An 11,928-nucleotide genomic window follows, 5' to 3' on the forward strand; every position below is an offset into this window, starting at 1 on the left:
ATGTCACAAACGAACCACTAGTTCCTGACAGTCGCTCTGTCATTCGAAACCATTGTTTATTACACCTAGACAGACATGCTGGCGACGACGTCGCTTTATGTCAGTCGCTGTCTGTCTGTCTAGCAAACCAGCATGTCATCTATCCACGTGTTTGTACAACAATCTACTTACCTACCCACCCACCCATCTATCTATCTATATACATGTGTATATATATATATATATATATATATATATATATATATATATATATATATATATATATATATATATATATATCGGTCTGACTGTGTGACTGTCTGTCTGTCTGCCCGTCCGTTCAAATATACATCCCGCCCGCCCGCCCATCTATCCATCCATCCATCCATCCATCCGTCCGTCAGTCCGTCCATCCATCCATCTATCTATCTATCGCGACCTACCTATCTATCCTTCATCCATTATGTATGTATGTATGTATGTATGTATGTATGTATGTATGTATGTATGTATGTGTGCGCACGTGCCCATTACCTAAATATGTATTCACCTACCCCCGGTCCGGCAGGAGTAAGTATATAAAAATGGTTGTTCCTTTATCGTTTCTGACCGAAAAATTATCGTACTGAATAACCACGACATCGTGTTTTTTTCTGACACAATTTTTATTTCTCCATATTTCTTCTTTAATTTGCTCAGCGTCATTATAGTTCAGCCATGAACTTAAATTTATAGTACGTAAATCATTTTATCAATTATCCTTCTATTTATTTTCTCAGATTTTGTTAAGTTTCAAAATTTGTAACATATCGTAACTGTTAATTTTCAATGTATCCTCCATTTCACTAAATTAATATCGAGTTAATTATATGACAACGTATTCAAACCATTTTCTTATTAATTTCTAACCATATCTGACAAGCGTATTTTAATAAAATGATATCTAGCCATATATATTTTTAAATCTCGATCTCGTGGGTCGGTGGTTCTTTCCGGGGTTTTCCCGGGTTCTTCCTCCACCATTAATACTGGCCGCCATGTATAGCCTATCGTGTGCTAAAACATGGCGTTAAACCCTACAACAACAACTTAAATCTCGCATTGAACATTATGATATAAATGGTGAGAGAAACTCCATATTGCACTTTGAATTTTCGATTTTCATTCGTTAGCAATATTTCTCCAAAGTTAATCCCATACCTTAATACTGGTCATGATACTATCTAATTCAATAGGAGCTACCTTATAATGTTTTCAGTTAATACATTCATATTGAAAGATAATCCAAAACCAGCTGTAAAATTCAAAATAAGTCAGACCTTTCAACCAGTTAGACAAACAGTGTTGTTTGGTCTTGCCTTTAACGCTCGTAACGCAGTAATATACAGTTCTGTCCTGCCTTTGTGGCATCAGCAGTTACGGTTGGTACTAGTACTTATGTACTTAAACAGATTTCTGGTTGAAATTGTCGTTTTCCTAAATTGTCGTTTCTGATATTCAAGATCTGTAAAAGCATTATAATTCAGACATATAGCTTTGCTCTGTCTTCAGGATTGACGTAGACTGTTAAAACATCTTATAATACAGACATATAGCTTTACCCTGTCTTCAGGATTGTCGTAGACTGTTAAAGCATCTTATAATTCAGACATATAGCTTTACTCTGTCTTCAGGATTGTCGTAGACTGTTAAAACATCTTGATTTTAATGATAATGCTTTGTTTGACAAAACAACAAGCGTGACTGACTTAGAATTTGCCAAGGAAAATCTTGTTCATAATTGTCTGCACCCCTCCCCCACCAAACACCTACCTCCTAATCTTTCCCTCGTGTTTTCAGTTTTTCTGTACGTATATCAAGGAGCTTTGTGATGTTTATTAGATATTAGAATCCAATCAAAACAACATATAATTAGTAAAATATCCGGATACGGCGAAATACTAAATACTTTTGAATTAAAACAAACATACAAAAATTCTATGTATCCAGTTCTGAAAGACATTTTATAATAACAATTCGCTCCAGTGAAAATAAATGTATTTAGCTGTCCGATTTTAATTTTTTAAAAATGATAGTGGTTGAAAATCGTAATCCAATTTGTGTACATATGCGTACATGATAGTGGTTGAAAATCGTAATCCAATTTGTGTACATATGCGTACATATTTTCATTTAGATACATAAATGTTATTTTTAACACATTCAACGATGTATGTATTAGATATTTTGTTGGCTTAAATGCGAATTAGACATACCAGCTGCCATCCGACAAAGAATTATAGACCAATAATAATCAAATTTTGTTTTAAATCTATGAATTTTATAGAAAGAATTGACCTGTCGCAATCCAATTTTAAGTAGTTAATGAGTACATTTTTAAAAGTTTTGAAGATGCGTGTAATGTGGCCCTTCCTTATCCGACAGACATTCTTAAAAACGATGGAAATTGAGTAAGCTAACGTAAATCAAGTCCGATAGTCATACTTAAAAACGATGGAAATTGAGTCAGCTAAAGTAAATCAAGTCCGATAGACATGTTTAAAAACGATGGAAATTGAGTAAGCTAAAGTAAACCAAGTCCGATAGACGTGCTTAAAACGATGGAAACTGAGTAATCTAACGTAAATCAAGTCCGATAGACATGTTTAAAAACAATGGAAACTGAGTAAGCTAAAGTAAATGAAGATATCAGAGAATCACTGTATTAAACCGGTTGGAAGTGTCTTCCGGTTAAAGATTTTATTTCCAAAGCAAGTCAGAATATTGTACACAATTTAACATAAAACAAACCTCAAAATGTGTACCTCAGTTACTGTCATCGTATGCAGTAAAATGTTTACCTCGGTTACTGCCACCGTATGCTGTAAATGTTTACATCAGTCACTATCAACCGCTCCGGTGGCCTAGTGGTTAGAGCGTCTGCCTCAGATGCGGGAGATCGTGGGTTCGAACCACGGCTGAGTCATACCAAAGACTTTTAAAAATGGTACTAACAGCTTCCTCGCTTGGCGCTCAGAATTAAGAGATTAGCGTTAGGGCTGGTTGGCCTGGTGTCAGGATAATGTGACTGGGTGGGACATCATGCTACATGTCTGCGGCATGATGCTCCAGTGCTAGACGTTACTTTAAACTGCCACACTGCAGATATCGTAGCGATATGACTGGAAAATAGTTAAAGCTACGTTAAAAATCTAAATCAGACACACACAGTCACTGCCACCGCATGCAGTAAATGTTTACCTCAGTTACTGTCACCGTATGCAGAATATATTTACCTCACTCGCTGCCACCGTATGCAGCAAATATTTACCTCACACACTGCCACCGTATGCAGTAAATGTTTACCTCAGTTACTGCCACCGTATGCAGCATATGTTTACCTCAATTACTGCCACTGTATGCAGTAAATGTTTACCTCAGTTACTGTCACCGTATGCAGAATATATTTACCTCACTCGCTGCCACCGTATGCAGCAAATATTTACCCCACACACTGCCACCGTATGCAGTAAATGTTTACCTCAGTTACTGCCACCGTATGCAGCATATGTTTACCTCAATTACTGCCACCGTATGCAGTAAATATTTACCTCAATTACTGCCACCGTATGCAGTAAATGTTTACCTCAGTTACTGTCACCGTATGCAGTAAATGTTTACTTTACTTCCACCGTACGTAGTAAACGTCAATATCATTTGAGTAATCCGGCAAATTCGACTCAGTGTCGAAAATTGTACATGCCCACTTCTGTACACTTAAACACTAAAATGAAATTTCCCAAGTAATCAGGGATAACACAAATCATCGAAAGCTTGAAAGAAGTAGTATCTCTTCCACTGAACTAAGCGCCACTTTATTGTCCCCCTTGCAATATAAATTTTTTAAATCATACTTGACGCTGTACACAAATCTGGTTTGCATCAAATTATGATTTGTATTGTGTTTGATTTGTAAAAGATCCATTTTGTCTTTGCTGTTGTCCGATACAAATGGTTGCCATTATGTCTTCGTATATATTTTGTTATGTTAATCATAGAGAATAGATTTTTCAGATACTCTCCTCGTTCGAAGGAACGACATTTAACGTTTAGCTATATATGTGCCAACTAGATATTTCCTAATCGAAATACAACATTATATCAGAAATATCATTATACAAATAAAAATTATTTGCAACGAGCTCACCTTCTCTCGCTTTCTCGGTCTGTCTGTCTGTCTGTCTCTCAGTTTCTCTAGTTTTGAATAGTTATGCTTGTTCTACATATTATGTTACATATACCAATGTAATGTCACGCTACATTTATTTTGGAACTAATATAGCAGGCAAGAATGCTTAAGGTTTTGTGACTTGATTAAAATCTACTTTTTAATTTAAAAAAATAGAGACATACAAATAATGAAGCCAAACATCTGGGACATGAAATATTTAACATCTCTGCGTTATTTACGAGCATATTGGACGTCAGCATATGATTGTACGCTAACACTATTCACAATAAGAACTCTTTCGGTCATTGTGTCGGCACGCTCATTTCTTGAATTTGATTAACAACCTAATTGTATGTTGTGTATTATTCATCCATCGAAGATGACCACCACGTTTCTATTTCAAATCATTGTCACCTGTGTGATGTTTGACCGCCGCTAGGTGGACAGGTCAAAGGTAATGTTACGTGAGATGGAATAAAGTATATAAACTGGACAAGCGGTGAGCAATATAGTTGTGCTACTTTTACTCGAGGACAAAGGTAGGTGTGATTTACAGCTTCGTTTTTAACATTGTGAAATCACTGTTTCTTTTTCGTTGTTGTTCATTCTGTGTTTCCTCGTTACCAAATGCAACGTAAACACATTATAATTAGGGAAAATTTGCTATGAGTGATCGTTCTGATAGATTTTCTTAATTTTCCCCCACATCTTTTATATTCTTCCATGAATTAGTTATACACAGTCTTCAACAAGACTTTTGTTTTGTAACAAAGTGAGCATAGCGTATCTGTGCGATACGTATGGCAGCTTCCCGTTGAAAAGGAACCGAGTTAAGATCGTACCAGGTTAAATTTCTATTTTTTCTTATTCTTTCTTAATGTGCTATTTACTTTGAACTGTGTTTTGTGGATATAACGCCAGTTTTCAGCACATGATAGGCTGTACATAGTTGTCTGTATAACTAGTGGAAGAAGAACCCAGAAAAACCCTAAGAAGAACCACAGACACATTGGAAGCTTCCTGCAAGATTTCTTACGTGCCCACATCGGCTGAGCATGAGACTGGAACTCACACGGACAATGTGAGATGTCGGTGATCTGTAAAGGTGAACGCCTTAGGTCATTCGGCCATCCGGTGCACCGGAAAGATAATTATGTTACTTTCGGTATTTTGTGTGCGAATATTCACAATGTACAGCAGGACATAAACCGTAAACCAATGATATAGCGCGGAATCCAGTAAGAAATTTACTACTTCTATCAGTTACACATCTTTCTAGCCAATACTTTTGAGCATAAAATAAAAAGAAACTTTGTTTGCTACGAGCAAATAACGGATGTATTTCATCTCGTGGGTGAAACACTTAAGTATTGTCACCAACCGGATGAAATTTATCCGTTATTCATTCCTTTCAAACAATTATCCTCTCTATATAGAATATGAATATTTGTTCACTGATAAGCACATCCCATGAGAAACCATGGAAACAATATTGACTATTTTCTCAGGAATTTTAGTAGTACATTGGTACAAATAAACCTACTTTTTATTTACCTGATATTATTGTCGTGGAATTATGTGAAACGGAATCATTTGACAGACTGGAACGGCCGCACATTTGTAATGTCTTTACAAACAACACTATAAATAGCTATTTAAAAGAAACGAATAAACGCCAAAAGACTGATATTGAAAACTGGCAAAATGTATTAGATATTTTATGACCACCTCAAGATTGTACTAAATATTAATCTTTTATACTTCGATGTAAACAAACCATTTTAAAATAGTTTTAGTACAAGCTAATTTTATTATGCTCCAGCCAGTCTTAGATAAGGAAAAGACACAAAAGCATATGCAAGCAGCTTATGAACAATCGGAACATAATCAGATATTCCGTCAAATACAAAAAGTAGCAACGTAATTCCTGGTACAATCCGCCAGAGGCGAATCACCGAACAAATCAAATTATGTATTCTTACAACTCCTGTTTTTTTTAGGCTTATTTCATCACCTGACGGAAATGGCCAAGTGATGTTCTGTTCTAGCTTAGGAAGTGATTATCCCATACTTTGTCTCAAATTGCAGCTTTTACATTGATGTAACAATGAAAATATCATAACTACTCAGAATTGGTACTTTCAAACCAAGAAATAGCTCCTGCTGGGATGCAGCTCCATAAATAGTCCTCATATTTTTAAGTAGGTGTAGTTTTTGTATCCCCTGTACCTCTCGTTTTCAAGGAGGAGAACGTGTAGCATTTTTGGAAGTTCAATTTTTAAAAAAATTGTAAGCTTGACTTAAATCAGATCCACGTTTATTTTCGCAAGATGTAATTTCCCACGAAATGTGTAATATCCCACGAAATGTGTAATATCCCACGAAATTCATTCTTTATGAAAACGGACAGACGGTCAAGAACATGACGTGCTGTTGAATAAACTACAAGGCACGGTGGAAAAGATCAAACTGAAAGGAATTGTCTCTGAAAACTGTTTCAATATTTCAACATTGCTAGTGACAAATCTAAAATTTGTATTAGATTGTCTTCCTAACAAATAAACAAAAATAGACGACAATACCAACGTTCTGGAGAAGAAAGCTTAAACACTGAGTAATTGCTACAGTTTGTATGACAATTGCTGAAAATTTGTAGAAATTTTAGGTTAACTGGTTGACTTGTGTCTATACTGTATGCATTCGTCCGGAAAAGTTCAATATAGGCAAGCAAGTGTTTGATAATAACAACAACAACAACAACAACAACAACAACAATAATAATAATAATAATAATAATAATAATAATAATAATAATAATAATAATAATAATTAATAAACTTATTATGTGTAAGCATCACTGTTATACCACGCGTTTAATTACGAGCAGGCCACTGTGACCAAAATTGCAGCACTCAACATTTCGTTAAGTTTTATTCATAAATAGTACAATTTTATTTTTTATTTAAAAAAAACATGTTCTTTGATGAATACGTTCTTTTCTTCAGCCAAGAACCAGCAATATGTTGAAGGCGGTCTCGTTACTTCTCATAGGCGTACTAGTGTGCAGGGCAAATGTCCTCTTGCAAAACACATTCGCCACTCAACAAGGAGGGGGCGTTCAAATAGCACAATCACCGTTGGTGGCCAATATTCCTATGGGGTTCCCATCATATGGTGTTGACGATGATTATTTGGGCATGGGTCTACCAGCACAAGGTGGTATGCCTTTCTACGGAGGTTATGGAGGATATGGAGGATATGGAGGGTTGGATGATGATTTCTTTGGATATGGACGAATGGGAGGTAGAGGTATCATTAGTGTTGGCGCAGCACCAGCCGGCTTGAGTGTTGGACAAGTAGCTGCAATAGCTGTAGGCTCTGCCGGCACAGCTGTCCCTACAGGCGTAGCTGTTTCAAATCCTTTTGCTGTAGCGTTTGATGCCCATGCAGCTGCACCTGCAGCTAGAGTACAGTCTGTCGCCCCTGCCGCGTCCTTATCTGCAGCTTTTATTGATTATCCACAAGTACCTGCAGCTAGAGTACAGTCTGTGGCCCCTGTTGTGCCTAATACCATGTTTGACCCTAATGGAAGAACATCAATTGGTGCTGGACATGCTACAGTTGGCGTCAGGAATTCATATGATTTTGAACGAGCGAATGTCAGGGATGGGAGATTTATTAATTCCGGATCTGCCACTCAGGGATCATCATTAGCTTCCTTCGGACAGATGAGATACTAATCAGATGAGGTATTCACACACACACACACACACACACACACACACACACACACACACACACACACACACACAGGGTTTTATATATAATTCAAACAGTGCTGATTCATTATGATCTTTATCTGAGAGAATCTGTGTTTCGGATAGGATCTTCCTAATTATTTTAGACGGTTTAGTTTTCCTTCACAAAATGGCCTTGAACTTGGTCCGTTTGAATTAGCGAGGAAGCTTAGCATGTAAATAGGCTAAATTTGGCCATATTTTTACTGTAAATAACAGAAGTCGGGCGGGGGTGGGGGTGCTGATTGGTGGAAGTACGAGTTACTGTTGTTGGCACGAAACCTAGATGTTTGTCAATTGACAAATGTAATATTACCATTATTGACAGCTATGTTTTCTAATATTATTTCAATGTATGATTTATTCGTCGAGACATAAAACTGGCCATCAAAATTCTGAAGAAAGTTTTACTAACCTTGTAAGCCTTAGACAAGCTTGCATCTGAATGCCTAATACAAATATAACTTGAACCATTTTGGAAGACAACCACTAGTGTTCAATCTGCTTATTTTACCCTTAATAGTAGTTGTTGTAGTTTAGGGTTTAACGCCATTTGCAGCACAAGATAGGCTATGCTATACATGACAGCCAGCATAATTAGTGGGGAAGAACGCGGGAAAACCCCAGAAAGAATCACCGACCCACAAGAAGCTATTGGCAAGCTTTCTCACATACCCACACTGGCGGAATCCGAGACTCGAACCCATGCAGCCAGAGGTGAGATGGCAGTGATCGTTAACGGTGAGCGCTTTTTAGACCACTCGGCCACTCGGGGTCCCTTTAGATGGGGTAAAATGAGTGATAATTTCGTATCTTTGTACTTACACAAATGCCTATTTGTGATCTCATTGCGGTAATTCTGCACGAATCAGCGACTTGTCATTTTTACGCACAGTTTACAGTTGACGTCATGAAACAAATGTAGTTTCTATAAAACATGTGTGTGAATGTGTGTGTGTGTGTGTGTGTGTGTACCTGCTAACACAAACTAATAAAAACAAATCAGATAAACATCGTATTGCTAGTATTTATATACTTTTTATTTGTAAATGAACTCGTCTATTTATAAATGAACTCGTCTATTTATAAATGAACTCGTCTATTTATAAATATCACTTTAATCAGTGGCCGACAGCTACAGTATTTAGTGTGAATCTTGTATCGAGTTTGTAAATATGATTTATCTCTTAAAAGAAATGGAGAATTTGTATGTATACACATTTTAAAATATGAATACAGATCTTAAGAAATACAGTGGGTAAACATTCTAACAAATACTAAAATACAAAAGCAGTACGAGGAATAAAAGCTCGAATAAAAACGTAAACATCCCAGCCATCATCGCCAGTCATATGCACTGGTGATACGTCGACGGAAGAAAAACGTTGCTAATTCTACACGCCCACGGAAGATAAATGTAGTTATTTCGTTGTTTCGGAGTATCTGGACCAAGTCAGTATGGCATAGCCCTCCGTCAATTAAATGTCGGTTTACACCTTGATTATCTGATTAAACACGATTAAAACAAAAGTGACTGGAACATAATTAGATCAATGAAGTGTTAAAAAGTTGTAAGGCAGGGTTTTCCCATATATTTAAAATCTCAGGCGGTTTTATTTCCAGTGAAAAAATATCACACGCTGTTGCAATTATCTCGTATCTTTGGGGTGGGGTGGGGTGGGGAGAATAGCATTTGTAATAGGTGTCAGAAATATTGCTTCCTACACATGCAAACAGAAAATATCGAAGGATTTATTGTTACAAACAAGTCGCGTTATTGTACGAACCGGTCACTTTATTGTCCGAACCAGTCACGTTATTGTGTAAATCAAAATCAATCCACCAGATCTATAAAGTCTGCGGTGGTAACTTGCGTAAAATAAAAAGTATAGCATTTTTAAACGTAAATACTGCTACTTTATGTGCATACATACATGCACTGGGAAAAAAATTATGACAAACTCAAGGTAGGTTTCTAACTAGTTAGCTGGATAGATATATGAAAATATTTTTCACGCTGCATTGCTTGGGACGATTCTAAGGATACAAGAAGTTTCTAGGTTAACGTTTGCTTTTTTGTTGATAGTTAATGTACCTTTTATATTGAAACGCAGACAGCAAACTATAATTGTTACTTTCTTGTATTTCAGACCCTAATCAGCACACAGTGTGCGGCACAGTGGTTATATACAACAAGCTGAATGTATCGGAGGTTTATCTCTACAATTCCAAATATAAGCTTTATTAATTTTATATATAAGTATGAAATAAATTATAGGCATTCAAAACGTTGTAGTGTTTTTTTTGTTGTTGCTGTTATTTTTTTGTCCTCACAAGTCAGTCATATATTATCACTCAGTTAAATTTCACCAATATAATATTTATGCTAGAAAAGTGAACCAGGGAACAAGACTGAAATTTGAGTCATCTGTTTTACGATGGCGTACTGTCTTCTCTTTGCTTATAACTCAGTACCAGGTACATATGTAATGATGCTGGGATCATATGGATGCAAAGAACCTAAGTATTACTATAGTACTGCTTCTCTCTCTCTCTCTCTCTCTCTCTCTCTCTCTCTCTCTCTCTCTCAGTGATTGCCTAACAAACAACTCAAAGAGCCACTTTTAAATGCTTTCCTTATTGACTGGCTTGCAAATCGGAATTTTTCACTAAATATGCAATATGAATATGACATAAATATACAGTATTTACAGCGTGAATTCTCTAAGATTTGTTTGACCTCCTCAGAATCTTGGATTTCTTCTTAAATTTGTTAAGTATTACTCAATTTGTTTTCTTTCTATCAATAAAAAAATGATTATATTATTATCAAAAATATAAATTTGTTTCTTCGTCCTTTGTTCTATCTCTGCATATGACGAAAATTCCCATACAGTTAAATACAGTTTATAACAAATTCGCACACAAGGAACTATCTCACATAACGAAGTAAATAGCAAGGTCCTTCTAAGTGCTACAAAATGTTTAAACCGGTTAGGAAGAGATTTGGATGCAAAAACATAGTTGTTGGAGTCCCTTTGCTTTGTTATATCCGAAGTTATCTAATTATTAGAAGCATCGCAATTAACATCACGTTATATTTCAGTAAGGTGAAAGTAATAAGAAACTAAGCTGGACCAATTTACTTATTTGAATTACTTTATTTGAATTTATGATCACAAGTATACTTATCTATAGCGTATTCAGAGGCTATAGCGGAGGGGGGGGGGACTTGCCGACATCAGATAAAATTATATAACGTATACATTCTTTAGCAACTTTAATGGATTTTTTTAAGTTACGTCGCAAAGTTAGCGAAGAAGACTCTGCAGATAATCAGGTCCTATCCCGGAGATACCATAATGATGGATCTGGAATAACCAGGCGTTGAATTCGGGTAGCACAGTGGTCTGCTAAATGATATGACCTTCTCCACAATTAAAAGTCAAAGTAGTCACGTACTTCTCAAAGGATAATACATTTTATGAGGTGATTTGTCTCATAGACTCTAAGTCAAGCTGTTTTCGAATTCAACAGAGAGAGAGAGAGAGAGAGAGAGAGAAAGAGAGAGAAGGAGGGAAGTTCAATCCTCTTGAAAGAGGTGTCACTTGATGATGAAGATTTGGCTACATCTGGGGAACTGAAGGGTACTCGGATCGACTGCAAAGACAGAAGCTGTTTGAGTTTCTGGCTAGCAAAACTTTATTGAAATACTCAACAAATAAAATTACATTCCAATATCAAACTACATAAGATGAAATTGCGGATATAAGAAATACATAAAAAACTACGATATTCTTTCACTTACTAACATCATACATTGTATAATATCCGCCGTTTAGAATGTAATACAGATAATTAAATATCTAATAAATTCACGATAGCAAAAGAATCTAAAATTCAATATTTCAGACCAATATCGTAATTGAAATATATGTTACT

General features: G+C 36.1%; 1 protein-coding gene across 1 annotated transcript; it reads left to right on the top strand.

Annotated features, from left to right (window-relative positions):
- Positions 1-7,198: 7,198 nt before the first annotated feature.
- On the top strand, positions 7,199-10,262 carry LOC149772414 (uncharacterized). The gene is made up of 2 exons (XM_089947884.1): positions 7,199-7,938; positions 10,137-10,262. The coding sequence occupies exon 1, from the start codon at positions 7,210-7,212 to the stop codon at positions 7,927-7,929; it is 720 nt and encodes a 239-aa protein (XP_089804010.1). The 5' UTR covers positions 7,199-7,209; the 3' UTR covers positions 7,930-7,938; positions 10,137-10,262.
- Positions 10,263-11,928: the final 1,666 nt, after the last annotated feature.

Source organism: Sinohyriopsis cumingii, unplaced genomic scaffold (assembly GCF_028554795.1).
Source record: "Sinohyriopsis cumingii isolate HCF-2022 unplaced genomic scaffold, ASM2855479v2 utg001510l, whole genome shotgun sequence".
NCBI classification, from domain to species: domain Eukaryota; kingdom Metazoa; phylum Mollusca; class Bivalvia; order Unionida; family Unionidae; genus Sinohyriopsis; species Sinohyriopsis cumingii.

Bases quoted from the DNA above. Each gene is read 5' to 3' on its own strand.
- LOC149772414 (XM_089947884.1), top strand. From the start codon at position 7,210: ATGTTGAAGGCGGTCTCGTTACTTCTCATAGGCGTACTAGTGTGCAGG.